Genomic DNA, 27,045 nt, shown 5'->3' with positions numbered 1-27,045 from the left:
ATTCTAAAGAAGGGAGCCAAATTCGCGAAAAGGCGCTACTAAGCATAGAGAATTATTTAGTGAATGTGTCTATTTTGCAGAAAGCTGAATCAAGAGAGGAATTATTATTATACCTTGCTCCGACACCGCATGCATTAAGTGCGGTTCTACTTAGCCTAGATGGAGGAGTTGAAAAGCGGATTTATTACATAAGCAAAACGTACAATGCAACAGAGAAAAATTATACGAAGATCGAGAGGGTTTATCCTCGCGCTGGTATATGAAACTCAAAAGCTTCGCACGTACTTTCAGGCCCATAACATCAGAGTCCTTAAGAAAGTGTCAATTGAATCTGTAATGAAGAATTCAAAAAGATCTGGAAGAATAGAAAGATGGAATGCACAAATGGGGCAATTCGAAGTTAAGTATGAGATATTATCTTCACCAAAATCACATGTCATTGTGGATAGTAATTATCTCACCTTTAGGGGCGAGAATGGCAAATTCATTCATATTGGAATTCGCATCCACCAATAACGAGGCAAAATATGAAGGGGTAATACATGCATTGTGATTGGCGGTAGAAATGGAGATAGATGACGTCAGGATAACTAGTGATTCGCAGTTGGTGATCCGCCAAATATTGGGGATATACAACAGGAATGAACCATCATTACAAAAATACAAGTTACTCGCGGAGGAGCTATCAGCAAAAATAAAGAACATAAAATGGAGACACATATGCAGGAAAGACAATAAATTCGCAGAGGCTCTAGCATTCCTCACGTCAATGCTGGTGGATCCCACCGCTCGACATATAAAGATTGCGACACTTTTTTTCTCGTCAATCAAAAAATAAGAAGAGGCAAATGTAATGATGGTAGAAAGAAAAGAAGGAGAAAAGAATGATAACAAAGAGGTTGGAAGCACACAAATTAAAAATTCGTGCAACAAACTACGAAGTAAGAGAAGGTGTACTTTATCGCAGGTCATTCCATAGGCCCTCTCTAAGATGCTTGACGCGAAAAGAATGAATGAAAAAGTATCACTTTTTCTGAAACGGGCGAAACTATCACTTTTTTCGAAACGGGCGAAACTATCACCTTTTCTGAAACGAGACGAAAGTAGTCGCAGACAAACACAATCTTCATATTCTTCTTCGGTCGGCCCTCCCACCGTGGAAACGGTCCTACTAGTACAAAAAAATGGCCACATAAAAGTCCTCCCTCGCTTCGCTCGGTCGGCCCAATAACTCCCATTAATGGAAAACTATCCAACAATGGAACTACTTTTAAAGGATAAACCATGGCATTTAACTAAACACCAAATCTTTTGTACTGATATGGTAACAGTACCAACACAAATTAATGGCACGAGTACATTTTACTATGCTTCATCATCGGCGGCTTTTCAAATTCCATCTTTCATTTTAAAAATGCAAAGCCTTGTTCAACTGCCAGTTGTGAAATTAACCGTCAATTTAAATCATGTGCATCTAACCGTCATGCACCCTTCCATAAACGAGATGTCTATAAGTAATATCTCCCATACTCCCCTTCAAAATTTTTTTTTCCCATACTCGGGAAACTACTCAGTAGAGGTGGACATGATGAAGACAGAACTTCCGAAAACATTATGCGAGATTCTGTAATCCCCATGCAGCAGCCTCCAAAGCTCTAACTCTTGTACTATGCATGTCCTGCTTACATGGTAAATTAGCCCTCTGACAGGCTAGGCTCATGCACAAACCATCCAAGCCAAGTATGTCTCACACCCGAGTCATTTTTGATCGGTGTCTATTTTGTCCAATTAATTCAAAAACACAGGAACCATAATCTCTCTCATGTTATCAGGATCTGACGTTCGTGTGCCTTTCGACCAAAATCGAAATCCACAGCACAGGTCGATGTTTAAGAGATTAAACACGTAATCAGTAACAAAGATTAATAACCAGCAAGCATTCACTCCAATGGCATCATAGATCATGATTGCACCCTAGTACCGTTCAAAAGACTCCAATACACTTGAAAGAATTTCCTAGTGATAAGCATTCTACTATATTTCATGGCAATACACAACATTAGCTTGCCACAACCCCAAATTTCATGTGCTGGCTATTAGAGGCAAGCTTTAAGCATCCCCAGCCTCATGTTGTTGGATGACCAGACACCTCTATAAGAATAAACGGTTCACGTAACTGCAGCAGATGAACTTAGGTTGATTCTCCACCTCCATTGATGCTCTAAGTCAGCCACTTTCGCTTTCTTATGAGATGAACTTAGGTTTGAGTTCTTTCATGTATCTGTGAATTCAGTATCTACAGTACATACAAAAATAACATTAAAAAAAAAAGAAACTCTAATGAGATTAAGTACAAAAATAACAACGTAATGCACATTGGATTAACTAAATAAAAAAATAAATTGATTAATACAGATTGCAGGCTGCTAATTGAAATAAATCCGAACTGTATTTGGATCCTAAACAATAAAAATTAACCAAATAGAAAAAAAGGATGTAAATCCTAAATACATAAGTAAATAATTAATCAATTTTAAATAATAAATGATTAATTAATCCTTAAAATAAAAAGTCATAATGCTATTTTAGACCATATCGGAGATCTCTACTTGGCCGCCTTCACCGGCCTTTTCATCGGCGATCTTGTTCTCCCGCGATTTCCAGAACTTCAACCAGTTTGGATACTCCGGCAATGAGATGTAATCTTTTGGTTGTGGGTACTTGAAAAAGTAGTACCCAATAACACTCATCTGAATTACACCCAAGGCACAACCAATGCCGTTGCTTAAAATAATATATAGATCAACAGGGAGCAGCCCATAAACTAGCCAGAAACCACCGTTGACAAAACTGAATAACGAAAGCCAGAACGGCATGTACTCAAGACTCTTTGTCCTATAAACCTTGTAAATCGCGAGACATGGCATAACATACATGGCAATGTTGACGAGGTCACATGCTATTCCGGTTACCACAGCTATATCCCAGTGCTTGGTAGAGCTCGGGATCAAAGAGCACAAAAGCACCACCAAGATGAAGATAGCAATCTCGATCAGACTCAAACAAGCTACGAATCTTCTCTGTTTCTTATTGGCGTAGATGAAATAAAAAACAACATAGGAGAACTGGATAACAATGCCAATCGCATTGATAATGATCACAAGAAGGCTGTTGGGATGCACTTTACCGTAATACACCCACAATAAACAGTTGAGGAGGGTAACTATGTACGGTAAGGGAGAGTACTCCTTGACTTCACCTTTCTTATAGATACTGTGGAAAGTTGGTAAAGGAGAAAGAAAAAGACCTAATGCAATTAGGTTACCAATGATACCTGCAACTTCACGACCTAGAGCTGAATTAACCATCTTGAACCGCTAACGAGTGTATCAATCAACTAAAGAATAGAAGAGAAACTATGAACCAAGGATGTGAATCAGTGAAGAAGTAGAAGAAAAACAAAACGGATGCGAGTTGTAATGAACGAGATGTGAATAACCAAGAGTCGATTTCATCTATATATATTTAGTAAAATTATCCGAATCTGAATCTAATTAGAAACAAGAATTAGACTCGTACACTGTTCTGAGTTGTAATAAAAATCTGATTTACCAATTCTATTAGGGAAAAGGAAAATTTTGGTCCGACAGATAAACAAAAACTTGACTCGCTATAGAATCGACCTAGTTAACGAATTAGAATTAGACTCGTACACTGTCCATAACTTGCTGTCATTCTTTCATGTACCAGCGATGCAGTAAAAGAAAGCTGGTAGGCCTTATGATACTAAATCAATAAAAGGTAGTGATTTTGATTCATAGAGTCTTGATATTCTCATGTCATGAATAAGTGGTTTAACATTCAGCCCATTGAATATGTTTTGGGCATAACTGCTATCTATAGGGTGAATCATGGAGATGTATGTGTCTATGTGATAGTACTATTTATGCAGAGTCTTACAGTATTCAATTTGCTAATATGAATTTCATCTTCCTAAACTTTGCCTTCAGCCGAGAAGCTTGATAAATATGCATCCCCTCTTAGATTCATGGGTCTGATTTGGTCGTATGATTTTGGTGTCGTACTCGAGAACTAAAATGGATAGGTTACTGAAACATCATAAACCAACATTGGAAATTACATATGACAGTTAACATGATGTTTATACTGGAGAAATGACAATTAGAGGATGGAAACATTGGTTTTGTCGGCTATATATGTCAAGGGGCTGGCAAGATGTCTAGCACAGCTACCATTGGTTACAGTAAGCTAAAAATAGTGAATGCACCAAACATTTATCGATCTTTTGGTTTAGTTGTATCTGTTGTGTGGCATGGTGTGCTGTATGTGTCTAACTTTCGACTAGGATTTATCGATCTTCTGCAATTTCAAATTAAATATTTTGAGGTTTAATTTTTCACAAAGATTAACTAAGATAAATGATTTCATTCTTTTGTTCTTGATAGTTCTGTCTAGCTACCAAGCATTTCACGTCACTTGAATCAAAGGATTGGTGGACTCAAAGAATAATTGCAGAAAAATAAATCAAAAAAGCACCGGACCGGGGCGAAATCCCGCACACGCCAAATCAAAAATGCGTTGCCACGGGTCGGGGAAGCCCCGCACACACCAAGATAACACGGGCACAAATCTTGTTTGTTAGTAGAACATAATCCCACATCGAGAATTAAAAGTTTGAGGGTCTACTATATAATTAATTGGTGACGCCATCGTATCAACTAACCTGCAGCGGTATGAGTTGGTTCGAGAAAGGCTAAGCCTGAGCTAAGCCATGCCAACTCAATGCGTAGCAGAGGTCGGTCGGATAGCCAAGTATACACTCAATGCTTGCTGGCTGGTTTTTGTTGCCTGAAGAAAAACACGGAAATCATATCAACCACTGCCTATATTCATGGATTTGTAATAGCTGAGAATCTCTTTGAGTTCTCACGTGTAGCAGAGTGTGTGAGAAATGCCTCTTATTGGCTAAGTATGAGTTGTTCACAGCCTGTCATGTTAGGATAGCTCTTATCTTGATTTTCAGAACTTGTATAAATGCAAGACTGCATTGCTTTAATTGTGTAAGAAAGAAATCAGACTTTTGTCTTTCAATCAATGTTATAATACTACTATGGTATCAGATAAGGCTTCCGCATCAGCCATTAATGGAGTTCAAATTCTCAACAATTTTTCAGACCTAGTTTCTTTAAAACATTCAAAACTTTAATCAGTTTTTCAATTCAATCACTCAATGGCAACATATGAATCAAGAATCTCTCAAGTTCCTCTCAATCAAATTTCACAAATACTCAGTTACAAATTAAAAGATGACAATTTTCTTACCTGGAAATCACTTCTTCTACCACTTCTGCGACGATATAGAGTAAATGGTTTTCTTGATGGATCTTTACCATGTCCACCTTATCTGCTCAATAATGGAGTCAATCCTGGATATACAGCTTGGCATGATGATGATACTACTCTTGTACTATGGATTCAGATGTCTATCTCTGAATCTGTAATTCCATACGTTGTTGGAGCAGAATCTTCAAAAGATTTATGGGATAATATTGATTCAAGATATGCAAGAAGTTCATCTACACATTCAATTCAACTTCGTCTCAAACTTCAATCCACAAAACTTGGGTCAGGTACAGTTTCTACCTTCCTAAGTGAAATCAAGAAAATAACAGATGAATTGTTTGCTGCTGGTTCACAAATTCATGATGATGAATTAGTTGTTACTATACTCAATGGGTTAGGCCAAGATTATAGTTCTTTCTGTACATCTATTCGTATTCGAAATCCACCAATCTCTTCAAAGGAACTCCACAATTTGCTTCTTACTGAAGAAATAGTTGTTACAAATAAGCAAAAGAATCTACTCAATGAGGCCAATTCAAAGGCATTTGCTGCTACAAGACTTTTGTTCAAAATTATAAAAGTAATGGCAGAGGTTATCATAATTCTTCAAGACCTGCAGTTCCATACTCTGGCTATATCAGACCACCCTCATCTTTTTATCCAAGAGGTTATTCTCAATTTCAGATGCATTCTGCTTCTTCATCCACAACATCACCTCATTTTCATTCAAAACCTCACTATGGTTCAACTTCTTCATCTTCTGCACCACCACCAATATCTGACAAGATTTGTCAGATTTGCAATAAAACTGGTCATCTTGCTTTGGAATGTAGACATAGATTAAATTTTGCCTATCAGAACAACTACACCTCACAACCTCAGTGCCATGCTTGCTACTGCCAATATCATGGGTGAAAATCCTTGGTATGCTGACTCTGGAGCAAATAGTCATATCACTAATGATGAAACTGAACTGCCTGAAGCAACAACTTTTGAAGGAACTGATGAGATTCAAACAGCTAATGGAGAAGGTATGCCAATTACTCATATTGGTCATGTGTCTAAAACAACTTCCTCTCATTCTTTTAATCTAAACAATGTGCTTCTTGTTCCAAAATCATCTCAAAACTTATTATCAGTACATAAGTTCACTAGTGACAACAACTGTTCTATTACTTTTGATTCTATTGGTTTTGTTGTTAAGGATTACTCAACTGGGAAGATCATTTTACAAGGGCCACATAAAGGAGGATTATATCCAGTGAATTTTACCAAGACTACTAAGAATAAAGCTCTCTTTAGCAACAAGAATTCAGCTACAATTTGGCATCAAAGATTGTCTCATCCATCATTTCAAGTACTTCAAAAGGTGTGCAGGGATATGCAATTGTCTAGTTTAGTCAAAACACCACTATTTTGTAATGACTGTCATCTAGGGAAAAGTCATAAATTGCCATTTACTCTGTCTTCACATAGGGCTCAATCTCCACTAGAGCTAGTGCATATTGACTTATGGGGTCCTAGTCCTGTAACATCTTCAAATGGCTTCAGATATTATGTTAACCTCATAGATGACTATTCAAGATTCTGTTGGATATTTCCTTTGTCTGAAAAATCTGAATTCAAAGAAATTTTTCTACATTTCAAGTCTATGACTGAAAAGTTACTGCACACTTCAATTATTAAAATTAGAACTGATGGAGGAGAGGAATTCATCAATAATGCACTACAAGAATTTTTGATTTCACATGGAATTACTCATGAAGTTTCTTGTCCTTACACTCAAGAACAAAATGGATTGGCTGAATCCAAACATAGACATCTTGTAGACACAGGGAGAACTTTCTTAATTCAATCAGGTCTGTCAGAAAAATTTTTGGTTGATTCTTTTCTTACAGCCAATTATGTGATTAATGACTGCCTGTCAGAAGTCTGGATTACTTATCTCCTTTTGAAAAGCTGTTTGGTCAGAAACCAGATTATTCCTTCTTCAGATCTTTTGGTTCATCATGTTTTCCATGGATAAGACCATATACTACACATAAACTTCAACCAAGGAGTGTACACTGTGTTTTTATTGGTTACAGTTCTATGCACAAAGGATACAGATGTTTAGATATTAAAACAGGGAAAGTATACATCTCTAGACATGTGGTTTTTAATGAGACTTTCTTCCCATTGAGATCTTCAGATACAATACTTCCTGACATTACCAATTCACCAGCATTAACTGATACTACTTCTACAGCTCCATATGCCAAGATATCTGCACCAACATCTGCAACATCAATCTCACCACCAGCAGCTTCTACTGATCCTTCACATATTATTAAGTCATTGATGCTTCCACTACAATAATATCTGAACATACTTCAGCTTCTGATATTTCCTCACTGGCTAATACACACTCCATGGTTACAAGGGGTAAAAGAGGTATTTTTAAACCCAAAGTCTTTAATACAAAATATGTTCTGTCGCACATTTTACTTCTGATATACCACCACCAACACCTACTTGTTATTCTAAGGCAATAAAAATACCTCAATGGAAACAATCTATGGAAGAAGAACATACATCACTTAAGGATGCAGGAACATATACACTTGTTGCACCAGATCCATCCTATAATGTTGTAGGCTGTAAGTGGGTCTTTAGAATCAAATATAAGGCTGATGGTTCTTTAGATAAATGTAAATCTAGACTGGTTGCCAAAGGTTTTCATCAACAAGAAGGAATTGACTATACAGAAACTTTCAGTCCTGTAGCTAAACCAACAACCATTAGACTCATAATTTCATTGGCAGTTCACTTCAACTGGGTTATGAAACAATTGGATGTTAGTAATGCTTTTTTACATGGGGATTTAGCTGAAGATGTCTATATGCAACAACGTCCAGGCTTTGTTGATCAAACAAAACCACATTATGTATGTAAACTACATAAATCTATATATGGTCTGAAGCAAGCTCCCAGAGCTTGGTATGATAAATTGTTACAAATTCTTCTTACTCATGACTTCAAACCTTCATTAGCAGATGCTTCCTTATTTGTTCAAAGTTTGGCTCAAGGATTACAGTACTTCTGGTTTATGTAGATGACATTATTATCACTGGGAATTCAACTGAATACATTTCTCAGTTTATCAATCATCTTAAGGCATACTTCCCTATCAAAGACTTGGGTTCTCTTCATTATTTTCTTGGTCTTCAGGTGAAAAGAAATTCAGAAAATCTCTTTCTTAGTCAAACTAAGTATGCATTGGACTTATTGGAGAAATTTAATATGACTGGTGCTAAGCCCTGCAATACACCAGTCTCACTGTCTACTTCACTCACTGCTTCAGCTGGTATCCCATTAGAAGATCCAAGTGAATACAGATCATTAGTAGGTGCTCTACAATATCTTACTTGGACAAGACCTGAAATTAGTTTTGCAGTAAATCAGGTGTGTCTTTATATGCAGGCTCCTACTGATCAACATTTTAGCAGCCAAGAGAATTCTAAGATACATCAAAGGCACTTTAGACTATGGAATACTGTTTTCCAAAGGACTTCTTACTTTACATGGATTCAGTGATGCTGACTGGGCAGGATCAATTGATACAAGAAGATCTACAGGAGGTTTTTGTATATTTTTTGGTCCTAATCCAATTTCTTGGTCTAGCAAAAGACAAGGTAGTGTCTCTAGAAGTTCCACTGAATCAGAATACAGGTCTCTAGCCAACACAACAACAGAAATTGTTTGGGTTTGTCAGCTACTTAAGGATCTTCATCTCTTACTTCCTGCTCCACCATTGATATCCTGTGACAATCAAAGTGCAGTCTCTTTGTCATCTAATCCAGTATTTCACAGTAAAATGAAACATCTGGCCATTGACTATTATTTTGTCAGAGAACTTGTTCAGAACAAAAACATTCAGGTCACATAATTTCCACTTGGGATCAAATTGCAGACATTCTCACCAAGGGTCTGGCAGGGCCACGATTTTCTACACTCAGAGACAAGCTACAGGTTCTCTCTAGTCATAACCTCCAGCTTGAGGGGGGCTAATAGCTGAGAATCTCTTTGAGTTCTCACGTGTAGCAGAGTGTGTGAGAAATGCCTCTTATTAGCTAAGTATGAGTTGTTCACAGCCTGTCATGTTAGGACAGCTCTTATCTTGATTTTCAGAACTTGTATAAATGCAAGACTGCATTGCTTTAATTGTGTAAGAAGAAATCAGACTTTTGTCTTTCAATCAATGTTATAATACTACTAATTTGGTGGACGATGATATAAGTTGTTGGTATTCTAGTGTTCAACGGTCTTTGCTTCTTCTTTTCCTTTGTGACATAGCTTATTATGTGTTACTTTTCAGATTGTATGGCAGCCTTACAAGGAGATAGCGTTGGTGGACGATGATATAAGTTGTTGGTATTCTAGTGTTCAACGGTCTTTGCTTCTTCTTTTCCTTTGTGACATAGCTTATTATGTGTTACTTTTCAGATTGTATGGCAGCCTTACAAGGAGATAGCGCTATCTGCATCACATATGGCGCACACCAACTTGGACAGCTCCTGCACGAACCTTATCTACTTAGATAGGGTTACTCATCACTACCCGGAAATGGCACCCCAACAGTTTGGCATTGACGCCTTAGATGAATCAACCTTGGCTCAACGTAAACATCTGCCTGACCCAAGAAAAGGTGGCAACGGAGCAGCTGGAGAACCTATGATTAAAGATGAATTTTTGAGTGATTGGGGAAAGCGTGGTGAAAACCTCATTAAGAATCGATCGATGAAGGTAAACGTGAATTCTTTAAAACACCAACACAATTCTTTAAAACATCAATAAAACATGTACTTCTGAACTTATAACTTGATTTTGCATGCACTAACTTGTCTCTACAATCTCTTTCAGAGAATCATGAATCAGGCGACCATGAGGATGTCTTGAATGGTATCGATCAGGAGATGGTCATCGAGATTTCTGATAAGTGTAGTTTATTTTTGTCACATTTGAATTCTCTTTGGTACATAATACTTTTTGTACATTAATAAATCTTGTCTGAACTTGTATCAATAAAACTTACCTGAAAAACTTGTCTAAATCTTGTCACGTTTAGATGATGATGACGACGATAAACAATGGAAACCTAATTCTTGATAACCCTGAAAGCACCATATGGTAGGGATCTTACCTAAAAATGTGACTGAATTGTCACTTTCTTCCAAAAATATGCTTTTTGGGAAAATCTTCCAAAAGTGTGACCATGACCGTTCAACGGACATGTATGACCTAATCTTTTACGGAAATACCGTATTTTGTCCTCAGATGTGTACACATCGACAACATATGTGTACACATCGTGTAAGGATGTGTAGATACCCCTTCATGGATGTGTACATATAGACACACTGGTACCCCACCATTTTTCAAAATGACGTGTAGATATTATATGTAGACATCTCGAATCTAGGCATAATCATATGTTGGATAAGTGTACACATCCATGTTTCGAATTCTAGACATCGGACACTATTCATAAAATATGTGGACATCAGGCTATAAATATGTGGACATCAGCTATAAAGTGTGGACATCTAGCTATCCATATATAAACATCGGGCTATAAAGGGTACCTTGGGTATTAGATAATTTTAGTCACACTTTTGGAAGATTTTGAGCATCAGTCACACTTTCGGAAGAAAGTGATATATGGTATTATCTAGATCCATCTCAAGAAGTTCAAGGATTGTTCTCAATGAATTCGCTCAAAGCGTGGAAGAGCAGGGATTGGTGTGAATCTGATTTCGGGGTTTGGAAATAGGGCAGACAAAAGAAGAAGCAATACTTCTTACTGATGCAATCTCAAGTATTCCCTAGTAAGTGAGAAGCATGTTGCACATCTAGTCTATTGAATTTGAATCCCTTTGGAAGCTCCTTTCAGTTTCTAAGTTGTCTCTTCATCTTTTTCTCGTCCATGTATTACAAGAGCATTCTAGTAATGCCGTGAAACACATCCTAAATCCTTTCCCTGTTAAAACCTTGCTCACCGGAAAATAATTATCAACCTGTCTTTCTCAAGAATCTTTACTACCTCACCCCCATTAGAGGGCATGGACTTTTCAAGAACCTTGAACAACCTGGAGGTACGTTGTTTAGCATCATTCATGCATGCAAGAAGCGCCATAAATAATCTCACCCACATTGGTTCTAGGGACACAGTAGTCTTTCTAATGAAGAGGTGCGTAGAATTTTAAGATGACGAAATATCCTAACACTTCATCACCCAAAACTGCCTTTTCTTTTGACCTGACCTAAGATCTCACATTAGAGGACAACCACTCCAAGCGGCGCTGCAGCATAATCTCCTCCTCCTCTATCTTCTTCATAAGCCCCGTCTTAAGGTAAAATCGGGCTTGGGACGAATCCAGGCCCGTTAAACATATAATGTTACTTGTCTTAATTAAAGATAATATGTCCCACATCGGTAATTAAAAATTAGAGGATCTACCATATAATCGATTGGTAATGCTATCATATTCAACCAAGCGGCAGCGGTATGATATGGTGGTTCCAGAAAGGCTAAGCCTGAGCTAGGCCGTTGTATGTGCTGCCAACGCAATGCGCACCAATCCAGCACAGGTTGCCAGAGGCTAGCCCTACCTGGTCTTGGCCGGCAGGCCAGAGGTTAGCCGCCTTGGTCAACGCCTGTCCGAAGCAATGCGCACCAATGCAAGGAAGAGAGAGGTTAGCCGGATAGCCGAGTATACACCTTACCTTGCTGGTTGGTTTTTGTCATCCTTCGTTTTCTTTTGTTTTTTTGAAGAATTGTGCAACTTTTGATGTCGAGAACAAGTAAGTGAACGATTCTTCTGCGAGACTCTGGTTAAAAAGTCGACTCAGGGACGCTGAGTTAAGTTCACCTAACTCAATAAGAAATATAAGGTAAGTCGAGTTCTGCAGCAATCCAGACTTACACTCGTCATTCACATAACTGTTCTCAATCTCTCTTCTACCGAATCAGCCTCCAATTTTGGTTAACCAGACATTTCCAAAACCTAAATCTTCATGCAGGAATCTCAAAAGAACTCACCAATCTATGGAGATAGCATTGCAAATGGAAAGGGTGCAGGGAGTGGTTTTGGTTACTCACCAGTCACCACAAAACTTGAATTTCACGAGATGCATACCTGCATTCTGGCGCAAATCATCCGGCTGTTGAAGGTGCTCAACCTCGTATTACTGAAGATGTTGAGGCTATCTAAGCGCATTCAAGGAGACTGAAAGGGTAAGACTCTTAATCGGTTGTTTAAATGTTACTGAGTTGGTGGTACTGAAATATTCATATGGAATGTCTTTTAATTGGAAAAGTTTGCAACATGAAAACAAATGCATAGACCAACATTGCCCTTTATGTTTGTTATAGGCAACTTATCAGCATCACTAATGCGTATCAAGTTGATCAGCTTAATTTTTGTGGTGTCATGGAGAAATTCTAAGGATTGATTAGTGGTGAAGATCACGTATTAGTCATTCTATCTGTTTTACTAATTTGCTCTATGTTTTGGGGCATATATGAATTTAGACTGATGTTTGTGTTGAACATTGAAAATCCTTTCACAGGGAAAAGATTGGAACTTGTGTGACGACTAAGATAACTGCTACTATTAAAGATCAAGCACGACTCGTTGAAGTTATTACTAGAAGCTTTCTCCAAGTTATGTTTCAACATCAAGTTCTCTTTCTCAAGCATATTTACTACCTCACCCCATTCGAGGGCATGGACTTTTCAAGAACCTCCAATAACCTGGAGGTACGATCTTTAGCATCATCCATGCAAGAAGCGGCCACAATCTTACGTGTAGAGTATTTACTAGCAAAAACAATGCCATTTTAAATGAGAGAAAAGATTTTAGTTACTTCGTATGTTGCTCGAGAATGATATAATATATCATATAATCAGCCATTTAAATCACAAACGCATTTAACCAGTTCAGTAAAATAATTTGAACAATTTGGCAAGTGTTTTTCTAATTTTATTCATTTACTAAACTTTTCTGGCTAAGTGCATCCACCTAGTATATAGAAAAACCGGGCTAGTCATCTTATCTATGCATAGCCAACTTATTATATTCTGTGAAGTTTCTTAGTATCTCTTGTTTTCCTTTCTTATCTTCGATTAACAAAAACTCGTAAAAATTGTGTAGGTCTGCTTAATTTTATCGGACCCTTTAGAATGCCTAAGTTTTGATCGGTAGTCACATATGTCGCCCAATTTTGAAAGCCTGCTCTAGCATGAAGCAGTAACAATGAAATTTGAGGTTTGGAATGAATATCTCTGTATTTAGATCCATGGACGAATGCATATGGCTCGTAAACTACAGAGAAAGGAATGTGCTGTAAAATAGCATTCTCATATGTTTTGGCAGCATTCGAGAGGCATTTTAGAGGCTTCTAAAGAAATTGCGGTAGCAATTTTTCTTGTTTCCTATTATAACAGTGGAACTGAAAAGGCAGAGCAAGAACTGAGACTCTAAAATTCAACATGGTTTTTACTACTTTTTAGCATATATATACCGGGAACAATATTGTGGATCTTTACAAGAGAAGAAAATTTTAAATTGTTTTTGCATCTGGGTGCAGTTGGAATTGCGTTTTTAGACATGGATAACAGAAGAGCAGCAAAGCATGGATACACCGAGGAGGAGGATCTTGAAATTTTATTCAGATAAATCCAGGCTTGTAGAGGAGCTTTCTGATGATGATGATGATGATGATGATACTGATGTTAAAAAATTATCAAAAATAAATTGGATTGCGGAATCCCAAAAGGTATGAAATCTTAAGAATAATAATGAAATCAGGTCACTCATGAAGCCGCAGACGATGTCTTTAGAAATTCATGTATGTGGTTCCGTAGGTGAAGGATAGGGGGCTATTTTACGTGATTACCAACTGATCCCGATTATTGCTTGTAGTTGTAGAAAATCCTACTACTACACCCCTTAAACGATCTATGTATCAAACTAAGAAAACATTATGAAGAACATCAAGAAATAGTTTTATTAAATGTATAAATCAATACAAAGATGATAGACAGAACCTTAACTTGGGAAACAAATAACTTTCTCTCTCGTAAAGTTCTATCTCTACTCTCAAAAGATCTCTCTCGACCACAAGGGTAGTTGGTCCTATATATAGGGATTTTACATAGTGGAGGACAGCTAATAAAGGCCTATTTTTGGATCTAGCATGTGAGTTGCTCGCTCCTGTATATTGTGTCTTCACGCACATACTCTTGGACTTCGTACAACTCTCACACTTTACTCGTGACTTTGTGACGTCATTGATTCCGTCATTTAAGATATGCTATGTGCGAACTCTGTTCGCTCCTTAGTAATTCAGTTGTCTCGCACAATTATTCATGTGTGCGATATTTAACCCCTACATTTTGCCTCTTCTCTTATCGAACGGTGACCATCACCCTCTCACAGAATTGCTCCGTTTCAATTTTCCTCAAAGGAGAGAAAAAAGAGGAATTCCCACATAAATTTCGGGCGCAAAACATAAAACCAAAAAAAATCCATACCAAACCCTTTTCTGTTTCGCTCATAAAACAGAAAAAAAAAACGAACCCTAAAAACCCTAGGATATGCTTTCTTCATGGAGATGATATACAAAGAAAAGAAAAGCAACTTTCCTCTCACATATGTTTTTTATATTTATCATCCCGTAACAAAAAAAACAAAAAAAAAAGCAAAAAAGAAACGCTAGGAACAAACCTAGGTTTTCTTCTATAGAGAACAAATCATCATTAGGTTTTCTTTTACTGAAGACACATTTTATGTGCGGAAACTAAAAAGAAACCTAAAACCATCCATAATTTTCTGTGTAGATTTCGGGTTCTCCTTTTTTAGACATGTTTAAGGTTCCATTAATGGCGGTAGTGAAGGTTGCAGGTGAGATTTTTTCTTCTCTCTTCCTACTGTTATGGTTCTTCCTTTTTACGGTTTGACGTTATTAGTGATATTTATTTCCATGGAAGGAAAGTATATTCATCTCTGTTGATTTTAGGGTTCTTCTTTTGAACGGTTTGATATTGGTGATTCTATAATTTTTGATGTCACACGCTGAAGGTTTCCCAAGGTTAAAATCGCTCATGATGTTTGTTCCTTTTTTTTGTTCATGGTTCTGTTCAAAGATGAATGGTAAGTACTGAAGAAGTAGGGGAGGAAACACAAATGTCACTTAATCAAATGACTTGGACTCCAAAAAAGTGTTCTGATGCAAAGTTTAATAATTAGGATTCTTCAATTTTTAGTGGTATGTTATTAATATTGCAGCAAAGGGTTTATTGATTTTTTATTTTTTGAATTGTTCTGCTCATTCAATGTCTTGGTAAGGATGGTTTTTGATCTCTAGGAACCCTAAAGTTCTGTTTTTTTTTCTTTTTGTTTTTACACATGATAGAAAAAAAATCTTCTTGGGTGATGTTGTCTGTACTCACAAATTATTTTATGACTCGACATGTTGTAAATAGGTAGTCATTACAACCAGTGTGTAAATAAGGGATATCTTTTGTGTACTCAGCTAAATGTTTATTATCACTAAAACTACTTTGGATCCGTAGCATTCTGCACCTTTGTTTAAAGCCCCTTTAATACAATAAGGTGTGGTTTGTGAGTCAGATGGTGTTATAGAAATGAAGGGATCACTCTTCATCCTTAATCCTACTAGAGTCATAAGTTTGAGGTATGCTTCTCTATACTCTTTATTTATCTGTAAATTTTGTGATTATGTGATTTTATCTCTAAGCATTGTTTTGATTCCATGATAAACATGCCAGACAAACAGGCTTGCAGCTTAATATATCTTAGAGACTGTCCAGAAGGTTTGAGAAAATTCACATTATACATATTAACACGTGCATGTGTATGCATTGCTTATTCAGCGGTGGCGCATAACGATCTTTGTTTCCCTAATTATATTATGCCTTGGAAAAACACAGGCAGTTATGCACTGATTCGCGACAAAAGTTGATCAAGCCAATGCTTTAAAAGATTTAGAAGTCTGGATACCGTAAACCCAAAGAGTTATATGGATTGGTATATATGCACTTAATGGATAATATTCCTTTGTGAACCAATAAGGTATATAGCATGGATTTTTCCTCTTCATTCTCATGAGTTTGGTATTAGGGTGCAAAAGCAATAGAAGGTTCTCATTTCATTTCATGATTTTTCGATAAAATTATATACCTCTGTTAGTAATAATTAGTTCCTAATTCATAGAATCAAGATTATACCTAGAAAACTAGGGGATAGATAGATTTGTAAACAACAACTAATGCAGCTGTGTATTGAGGTTAATAATGAAACTTTGTTCGGTAAATTTGTTGACACAAAAATTGTGGTGATTGGTTGCTGATATATATGATGGCGGTGACTGTGATGGATGTGGTTATAGAGGTTAAGCGGCTCAAAACAAATATATAACTATATCATCCATGGTTTTATCCGACCCATAATTTTCATGTTAACGGAAGTGGCAGCTGAAATGAAAAACCTTTGGGTGGAGTTTTGGCTGTGTAATATAAGCATTTTGAAATTTCAGCCGTTTTTGACCTTGGTAGAAGGGGTGGTATATGTTGTATTTGAGTTAGATGTGGTAACTGTAGCATTATGATATTCTCCTTAGATGCTCATGGTTTATACTGCGTATGCCAGCAAATCACATAGGTTTACTTGTCGGAGGAAAAATAACAGCTGATAAGGTGATCAACGCTCTCTCAATTATTACTTGCAAGCCGCAAGCTGGACTACTCAGAATTTAAACATGTTAATCTGGTGCTATAGGTATGTTTCTACTGTTATTTATTAACAAGGTTTATACAAAACATCAACATCAAGAATCTGGATACCCTTTGAATATTTTCTTGCGCCGGTTCTGTTTTAACCCAAATCTGTAAATAAACTCCAGTAGTAAAGCAACTTTTTATTTTGATGTATATAAAGTAGATTATAATAGCAGAAGATTATGGAGTTACTATGGCGACTTTTAGTCAACAATAATTCATTGTATATCTAACTGATTTAGTTTTTGTTACTCCATATTATACTCTCTGACCTTCATTACTATGGCAGAAGATTACGGATTAGTATATTTATCTAATGCATTTTGTGTCCAATTGCAGGCCACATGTTAGTCAGAGAGTACATTTGGTGGGGAAACATTTTCACAAAAGGTGATGAATTTGGTGGGGAAAAGTTTACTGGAGTTGCGTGGGACTGGGATATAGCTAATTATATAATCAGTTGCAAGGTGATGTTTAGCTGTGTAAAATGGTCAGTATTGATGTTACTATATATATATATAAAGTTGAAGGCTTTCACATTACCATGATTTTTTTTTTTGAAGCATTCACATGACCCTGATATTAGATATCCCATTATTTTTCTAAGGATAAATTAAATCGTTCTAAAAGTTGTTGTCCAATGAGTTCACTTCCCAGTATGAGGGATCTCTGTATTCTTGCTTAATTTGTTTGGGTGCCTCATTTAGCAATCAATTTAGTTTGTCTTTTGCTGGTGGATGAAATTATAGTGATTATTAAGCTATCGTCAAAACTAACAGAGTGTTGAAATTTCCTTATTTAATTTTTAATAGGAGTGTATTTATTGATGCAATATATGTGTTTAGAGTAATTTAAAGAAGAAAAACATGTAGGATGGTCAAGGGCACCAATTAAAACATCAAAATTATGAAACCCTTCCCAACAAAATTCTACATTATGAACTAGGAAATTAAAACCTTAATGATTTGTTCTTTGATTGTTGATTGTCTTTCTTTCTGTGGACTTTTAAGCATGCATACAAACGATCACCACTAAGATTTAAGTTCTAGACATATAATCTTGCGTGGGCTTTAGTTTGCATTACTACTTGGCAACGAATATTGGATTAACATTTTGGTGTTCTATAATCTTGTTGGAGCCACAGATTAATATACCAATTTTCTTTTTTCTTACTTACAGAACGACAAGACTAATTTAGCAAATATTGGTACATTTCGCTTCAATGTCACAATTCTAATTAATGGGGAAATTGCAGATTGTGGAACTGATTTAGGCAAAGATAAGAAAGCTGAAAATGATGAAAACCTTGCAACATGGCTGCACAAGATAAATAAAAGGAATTCAAAGAAGAGGGGGAAGTGGGAGAAGAAGCAGCCCCACAACCTCAAAGTGTCCTCACCAGGTTTACAAACATGTTCTGCACTTGGTTTACAAAGATATTCCATATTATAATTAATTTACTGTTGTTATGGAATTCCATTAACCGATCCAGTGATACTCACAAATTACACCTGTAGACATCACAATGCTTAGACAATTTTTGAATTAGGGGATTCAAAAATTATATAATAACTTAATATGGATACCATTTGTTATATAAGTTGGTCACAGTACCTTCCCTTCACCTATGTTGTTTACATGGTTTACCTGCTTGGTGTATCATGTTGTGGAAGGCTAGATCATCAGATAGTTAACGATGGCATTTTAGCTAGGTTATTTTTTTCTTGGATTTTAAACTACTAAATTAAGTAGGCTGATAAGAGAAAAGCTATACCAAATCATATCGGGACTGGGAGAGGCGAGGCGAAGCTGAAGCCCAGCTTTACCAAATCATATCGGGACGAGGCGAGGCGAAGCCGAGCTTTACCAAATCAAAAATATGGTCCAAATAAAGAGGCAGTGATGCATTATATTTGTATCAAATCATATTGGGACTGGGAGAGGAGAGGCGAAGCCGAACTTTACCAAATCAAAAATATGGCTCAAAGAAAGAGGCAGTGATGCATTGTATTTGTAGTTGGTGCATAACTATGCCATTCTATTTATAGTTGTAGATTCAATTGGTGAACCAAGTTTGCGAAGCCGCCCGGGCGTAGCACGGGCATAGAATCTAGTAATTTATAAAGCCGGTGACATTATTCGAGATGACCCTTCTGAGGACCGGTAGCTTTTGGTAGTACAAGTGATATTTGCTTATATATCTCTGTAGAATTAGCAACCCTTCCCAATTGTTTGCTACATCCGAAGTGTGCGGAAGATCTTCATGTGATATACCTGGAATATCTGCTATAACTCTATAGCAGTAATTCAGAATTTTAGTCCAAAAAAAAATTTCATAAACATCGATAGCATTACTACTATACATATTATTCATGAGAGCAAGGGATATGGGAGAGACTTTAAATGAGTCTATCCCTTTCAAAATGGAGGAGTCTTGTTCTGAACGAGTGAAAAATCACTCATGAGATAAAGTGTGTGTAGGGGTTAAATATCGCACACATAGGCATCACGCGAAGCGGTATTATTATAAGGGGCGAACTCACTCGCACATAGCATATTCCGGATGACGAAGCTAATGACGTCATAAGGTCACGAGAAAAGCGTGAAAGCCGTGCGAGGTTAAAGAATACATGCGAAAAGACCCAACATATGCGTGCGAATACATCGCTCGTCAGATCCGAAAATAGGGGCTTTATTAGCTGTCCTCGACTATGTAAACTCCTATATAGAGGACCAACCACCCTTGTTTTGATGGAGAGATCATTTTGAAGAGTTGATGTAGAACTTTAGGAGAGAGAAAGTTATTTGCTCCCCAAGTTAGGGTTTTATCTTCTTTCTTTGTATTGATTTCCAAAATTTAATAAAATTCTTATATGTGTTCTTCATCATGATTTCATGGTTTAGTTGATAGATTGTTTAAGGGGTGTAGTTGTGGGATTTCCTGCAACTACATTTTGGCGCTAGAATACAGCTCGGGAAAGGGATTACACCTGCTTGTGAAAGTCTTATACTGATTTTTCGAAAATTTCTTATTATTCTTGTTTTCATGAATTGCCGAGTTTCAATCTCTAGGTTCACTCATCAAATATGGAGTTTAATTTATAAAATTTTTGATTTATAAAACAAAGAGGTTGGTTAATTTTTTTGGTGTCGAATTTATAGAGTAACCTTGCAGATTATAAGTTCTCTTTCGAAAAACAAACTTTGCAGATCCGAAAAAAAAATTCTTAAAGGTATTTGGAGAAATTATTTATATATCAGAAGAAAACTAATCAAGACTGTCTACAGATAACAGAAGAACAAATTGATGCGGAAAGGAGAGCAAACATACATGTGTATAAAGCAGGGAACGAGCAAATCTACAAGAGTGATAAAGACCGTCGGAGCGAAAAAAACGAAGCAAGTGTCTACAATGTAATATGATAACAAAATCATACGTGGATATCATAGATTTTCATGTAGGACTTACAGGGAAGATCCACAAGCGTGATTATGAAGGAAGAAATATCTTAACTGTCGAAAAGATGTCACCCCTGCACGAATGGAAAAAACTGAAGATCATGTTCGAAGCGGATGATATACCACAGAGAAGCTGGGGGAGAATAGATCCATTGGTAGTAACTATAACTGCGCGAAAGGTGGAGAAGGATAAAGATGCGAAAGGCTCAAGGAATGGGCGATCAAAAGAACTTTGATAGATACCGGCAGCTCAGCGTGAGATCTTGTTTTATCGCACATTCAAGGACATGGGATACAACGACACAGACTTAACGCCTTCTACATACAACATCCATGGTTTAAACAAAGCAAACAAAACCAAAAGGGGAGGTAATTATAAATATGCCGCTAGGAGAAATAGAAATGCAGGTAACACTGTGGACGTGAAGTCACCGTACAACATGCTCTTGGTTGCACGGTATAAAAGGCGTGGCATCAACCTTACATCAATGTGTACGCTTTCCAATGCCGAGCGGAATAGGAGAAATTTGAGGCGACACAGAAAGAGCAAAATCATGTATCCAGTTAGATGTGAAGAACTATGAAGGAAGAGAAAAAAAGCGAAAAGATAAATGGAGAAAGGCAAAGTAGTTAAAGAAAGAAGAAGAATTCAGGGTATACATGGTGCGAGCGAAAGAAGGCAGAGGAATACCAAGGGAAGTACCGGATAAAGAAGATGCACCAGCAAAGGATATCAATGAGCCATCCCCGATAGGCGAACCAAAGGAAAACTTTATTGCAGCTGAACCAACTAAAGAAGTAAACATAAGAACTGAAGAGGATCCCAAGATGATAAGGATAGGAACCGGAATAGAGGCAGAGGAGGAAGAAAAAATAATTAATCTTCTAAGAAAATATCACGATGTCTTCGCGTGGGACATGGATGAAATGCCAAGTATAGATTCGGATGTTGCATGTCACATATTAGATATTAGGAAGGACGTGCAGCCATTCCAGCAGAGAATAAGGAAAATAACAACCACATATCACCCGCAAATAGAAGCTGAGTTGCAGAAGATGCTAGACACAGGAATAATTCGACCAGCAAAGTATCCAGAGTGGATAGCGAACATGGTGGTGGTGCCGAAAAAAGAACAATGGGATAAAAATCTGCATCGACTTCAGCGATTTGAACAAAGCATGTCCAAAAGACAGCTTTATATTACCAGATATACCACAGATGGTAGAGGCTGCATCATGGAATAGAATATTATCACTAATGGAAGGGTATAAAGGTTACAATCAAATCCCATTGGCAGAAGAGGACCAGGAACACATAACTTTCTTCGCACAAAGAGGATTATACTGTTACACCAGAATTCCTTTTGGTTTAAAAAATGCAGGTGCTACGTATCAGAGGATGGTGGATAAGATATTCGCGAAGTGGATCCACAAAACTTTAGAAGTGTACGTTGTTGACATGCTAGTAAAGAGCAAAAGGCTAAAGATCATGTAGACCACTTGGAAGAGATATTTGAGAAAATGCGGCAATAAAAAATGAAGATAAATCCTGCGAAATGCATCTTTGGAGTGGCGTCAGGGAAATTCCTGGGATATATCGTATCAGAGGAAGGAATACAGGTAGATCCATAGAAGGTACAGGCAGTTCGCGACATGCCAGCACCAGCAACATTGAAAGACGTACAGAAGTTGAACGGGCTATTGGATTCATTGGGACGATTTATCTCGCGCTCTTCAGATAAATGCAAGCAATTCTTTAACATTCTAAAGAAGGGAGCCAAATTCGCGAAAAGGCGCTACTAAGCATAGAGAATTATTTAGTGAATGTGTCTATTTTGCAGAAAGCTGAATCAAGAGAGGAATTATTATTATACCTTGCTCCGACACCGCATGCATTAAGTGCGGTTCTACTTAGCCTAGATGGAGGAGTTGAAAAGCGGATTTATTACATAAGCAAAACGTACAATGCAACAGAGAAAAATTATACGAAGATCGAGAGGGTTTATCCTCGCGCTGGTATATGAAACTCAAAAGCTTCGCACGTACTTTCAGGCCCATAACATCAGAGTCCTTAAGAAAGTGTCAATTGAATCTGTAATGAAGAATTCAAAAAGATCTGGAAGAATAGAAAGATGGAATGCACAAATGGGGCAATTCGAAGTTAAGTATGAGATATTATCTTCACCAAAATCACATGTCATTGTGGATAGTAATTATCTCACCTTTAGGGGGAGAATGGCAAATTCATTCATATTGGAATTCGCATCCACCAATAACGAGGCAAAATATGAAGGGGTAATACATGCATTGTGATTGGCGGTAGAAATGGAGATAGATGACGTCAGGATAACTAGTGATTCGCAGTTGGTGATCCGCCAAATATTGGGGATATACAACAGGAATGAACCATCATTACAAAAATACAAGTTACTCGCGGAGGAGCTATCAGCAAAAATAAAGAACATAAAATGGAGACACATATGCAGGAAAGACAATAAATTCGCAGAGGCTCTAGCATTCCTCACGTCAATGCTGGTGGATCCCACCGCTCGACATATAAAGATTGCGACACTTTTTTTCTCGTCAATCAAAAAATAAGAAGAGGCAAATGTAATGATGGTAGAAAGAAAAGAAGGAGAAAAGAATGATAACAAAGAGGTTGGAAGCACACAAATTAAAAATTCGTGCAACAAACTACGAAGTAAGAGAAGGTGTACTTTATCGCAGGTCATTCCATAGGCCCTCTCTAAGATGCTTGACGCGAAAAGAATGAATGAAAAAGTATCACTTTTTCTGAAACGGGCGAAACTATCACTTTTTTCGAAACGGGCGAAACTATCACCTTTTCTGAAACGAGACGAAAGTAGTCGCAGACAAACACAATCTTCATATTCTTCTTCGGTCGGCCCTCCCACCGTGGAAACGGTCCTACTAGTACAAAAAAATGGCCACATAAAAGTCCTCCCTCGCTTCGCTCGGTCGGCCCAATAACTCCCATTAATGGAAAACTATCCAACAATGGAACTACTTTTAAAGGATAAACCATGGCATTTAACTAAACACCAAATCTTTTGTACTGATATGGTAACAGTACCAACACAAATTAATGGCACGAGTACATTTTACTATGCTTCATCATCGGCGGCTTTTCAAATTCCATCTTTCATTTTAAAAATCCAAAGCCTTGTTCAACTGCCAGTTGTGAAATTAACCGTCAATTTAAATCATGTGCATCTAACCGTCATGCACCCTTCCATAAACGATATGTCTATAAGTAATATCTCCCATACTCCCCTTCAAATTTTTTTTTCCCATACTCGGGAAACTACTCAGTAGAGGTGGACATGATGAAGACAGAACTTCCGAAAACATTATGCGAGTTTCTGTAATCCCCATGCAGCAGCCTCCAAAGCTCTAACTCTTGTACTATGCATGTCCTGCTTACATGGTAAATTAGCCCTCTGACAGGCTAGGCTCATGCACAAACCATCCAAGCCAAGTATGTCTCACACCCGAGTCATTTTTGATCGGTGTCTATTTTGTCCAATTAATTCAAAAACACAGGAACCATAATCTCTCTCATGTTATCAGGATCTGACATTCGTGTGCCTTTCGACCAAAATCGAAATCCACAGCACAGGTCGATGTTTAAGAGATTAAACACGTAATCAGTAACAAAGATTAATAACCAGCAAGCATTCACTCCAATGGCATCATAGATCATGATTGCACCCTAGTACCGTTCAAAAGACTCCAATACACTTGAAAGAATTTCCTAGTGATAAGCATTCTACTATATTTCATGGCAATACACAAATTAGCTTGCCACAACCCCAAATTTCATGTGCTGGCTATTAGAGGCAAGCTTTAAGCATCCCCAGCCTCATGTTGTTGGATGACCAGACACCTCTATAAGAATAAACGGTTCACGTAACTGCAGCAGATGAACTTAGGTTGATTCTCCACCTCCATTGATGCTCTAAGTCAGCCACTTTCGCTTTCTTATGAGATGAACTTAGGTTTGAGTTCTTTCATGTATCTGTGAATTCAGTATCTACAGTACATACAAAAATAACATTAAAAAAAAAAGAAACTCTAATGAGATTAAGTACAAAAATAACAACGTAATGCACATTGGATTAACTAAATAAAAAAATAAATGATTAATACAGATTGCAGGCTGCTAATTGAAATAAATCCGAACTGTATTTGGATCCTAAACAATAAAAATTAACCAAATAGAAAAAAAGGATGTAAATCCTAAATACATAAGTAAATAATTAATCAATTTTAAATAATAAATGATTAATTAATCCTTAAAAATAAAAAGTCATAATGCTATTTTAGACCATATCGGAGATCTCTACTTGGCCGCCTTCACCGGCCTTTTCATCGGCGATCTTGTTCTCCCGCGATTTCCAGAACTTCAACCAGTTTGGATACTCCGGCAATGAGATGTAATCTTTTGGTTGTGGGTACTTGAAAAAGTAGTACCCAATAACACTCATCTGAATTACACCCAAGGCACAACCAATGCCGTTGCTTAAAATAATATATAGATCAACAGGGAGCAGCCCATAAACTAGCCAGAAACCACCGTTGACAAAACTGAATAACGAAAGCCAGAACGGCATGTACTCAAGACTCTTTGTCCTATAAACCTTGTAAATCGCGAGACATGGCATAACATACATGGCAATGTTGACGAGGTCACATGCTATTCCGGTTACCACAGCTATATCCCAGTGCTTGGTAGAGCTCGGGATCAAAGAGCACAAAAGCACCACCAAGATGAAGATAGCAATCTCGATCAGACTCAAACAAGCTACGAATCTTCTCTGTTTCTTATTGGCGTAGATGAAATAAAAAACAACATAGGAGAACTGGATAACAATGCCAATCGCATTGATAATGATCACAAGAAGGCTGTTGGGATGCACTTTACCGTAATACACCCACAATAAACAGTTGAGGAGGGTAACTATGTACGGTAAGGGAGAGTACTCCTTGACTTCACCTTTCTTATAGATACTGTGGAAAGTTGGTAAAGGAGAAAGAAAAAGACCTAATGCAATTAGGTTACCAATGATACCTGCAACTTCACGACCTAGAGCTGAATTAACCATCTTGAACCGCTAACGAGTGTATCAATCAACTAAAGAATAGAAGAGAAACTATGAACCAAGGATGTGAATCAGTGAAGAAGTAGAAGAAAAACAAAACGGATGCGAGTTGTAATGAACGAGATGTGAATAACCAAGAGTCGATTTCATCTATATATTTAGTAAAATTATCCGAATCTGAATCTAATTAGAAACAAGAATTAGACTCGTACACTGTTCTGAGTTGTAATAAAAATCTGATTTACCAATTCTATTAGGGAAAAGGAAAATTTTGGTCCGACAGATAAACAAAAACTTGACTCGCTATAGAATCGACCTAGTTAACGAATTAGAATTAGACTCGTACACTGTCCATAACTTGCTGTCATTCTTTCATGTACCAGCGATGCAGTAAAAGAAAGCTGGTAGGCCTTATGATACTAAATCAATAAAAGGTAGTGATTTTGATTCATAGAGTCTTGATATTCTCATGTCATGAATAAGTGGTTTAACATTCAGCCCATTGAATATGTTTTGGGCATAACTGCTATCTATAGGGTGAATCATGGAGATGTATGTGTCTATGTGATAGTACTATTTATGCAGAGTCTTACAGTATTCAATTTGCTAATATGAATTTCATCTTCCTAAACTTTGCCTTCAGCCGAGAAGCTTGATAAATATGCATCCCCTCTTAGATTCATGGGTCTGATTTGGTCGTATGATTTTGGTGTCGTACTCGAGAACTAAAATGGATAGGTTACTGAAACATCATAAACCAACATTGGAAATTACATATGACAGTTAACATGATGTTTATACTGGAGAAATGACAATTAGAGGATGGAAACATTGGTTTTGTCGGCTATATATGTCAAGGGGCTGGCAAGATGTCTAGCACAGCTACCATTGGTTACAGTAAGCTAAAAATAGTGAATGCACCAAACATTTATCGATCTTTTGGTTTAGTTGTATCTGTTGTGTGGCATGGTGTGCTGTATGTGTCTAACTTTCGACTAGGATTTATCGATCTTCTGCAATTTCAAATTAAATATTTTGAGGTTTAATTTTTCACAAAGATTAACTAAGATAAATGATTTCATTCTTTTGTTCTTGATAGTTCTGTCTAGCTACCAAGCATTTCACGTCACTTGAATCAAAGGATTGGTGGACTCAAAGAATAATTGCAGAAAAATAAATCAAAAAAGCACCGGACCGGGGCGAAACCCCGCACACGCCAAATCAAAAATGCGTTGCCACGGGTCGGGGAAGCCCCGC

The 27,045-nt window shown here is 37.2% G+C and overlaps 2 protein-coding genes across 2 annotated transcripts; both read right to left on the bottom strand.

The window, feature by feature from the left end:
• Positions 1–2,585: 2,585 nt before the first annotated feature.
• LOC113272789 (bidirectional sugar transporter SWEET7-like) lies at positions 2,586–3,368 on the bottom strand. The gene has a single exon (XM_026522589.1). It carries the CDS (start codon positions 3,366–3,368, stop codon positions 2,586–2,588), a length of 783 nt encoding a protein of 260 aa, XP_026378374.1.
• A 21,640-nt stretch (positions 3,369–25,008) lies between these two features.
• Positions 25,009–25,791, bottom strand: LOC113272780 (bidirectional sugar transporter SWEET7-like). The gene has a single exon (XM_026522581.1). The coding sequence runs from the start codon at positions 25,789–25,791 to the stop codon at positions 25,009–25,011; it is 783 nt and encodes a 260-aa protein (XP_026378366.1).
• Positions 25,792–27,045: the final 1,254 nt, after the last annotated feature.

This window comes from Papaver somniferum, chromosome 1 (genome assembly GCF_003573695.1).
Source record: "Papaver somniferum cultivar HN1 chromosome 1, ASM357369v1, whole genome shotgun sequence".
Lineage (NCBI taxonomy): Eukaryota > Viridiplantae > Streptophyta > Magnoliopsida > Ranunculales > Papaveraceae > Papaver > Papaver somniferum.
Note: the sequence above shows the minus strand (reverse complement) of the source record. Positions and strands in the feature narration are given on the sequence as shown.

Excerpts from the sequence above, each read along its gene's own strand:
- LOC113272789 (XM_026522589.1), bottom strand. The coding sequence starts at position 3,368 with ATGGTTAATTCAGCTCTAGGTCGTGAAGTTGCAGGTATCATTGGTAAC.
- LOC113272780 (XM_026522581.1), bottom strand. The coding sequence starts at position 25,791 with ATGGTTAATTCAGCTCTAGGTCGTGAAGTTGCAGGTATCATTGGTAAC.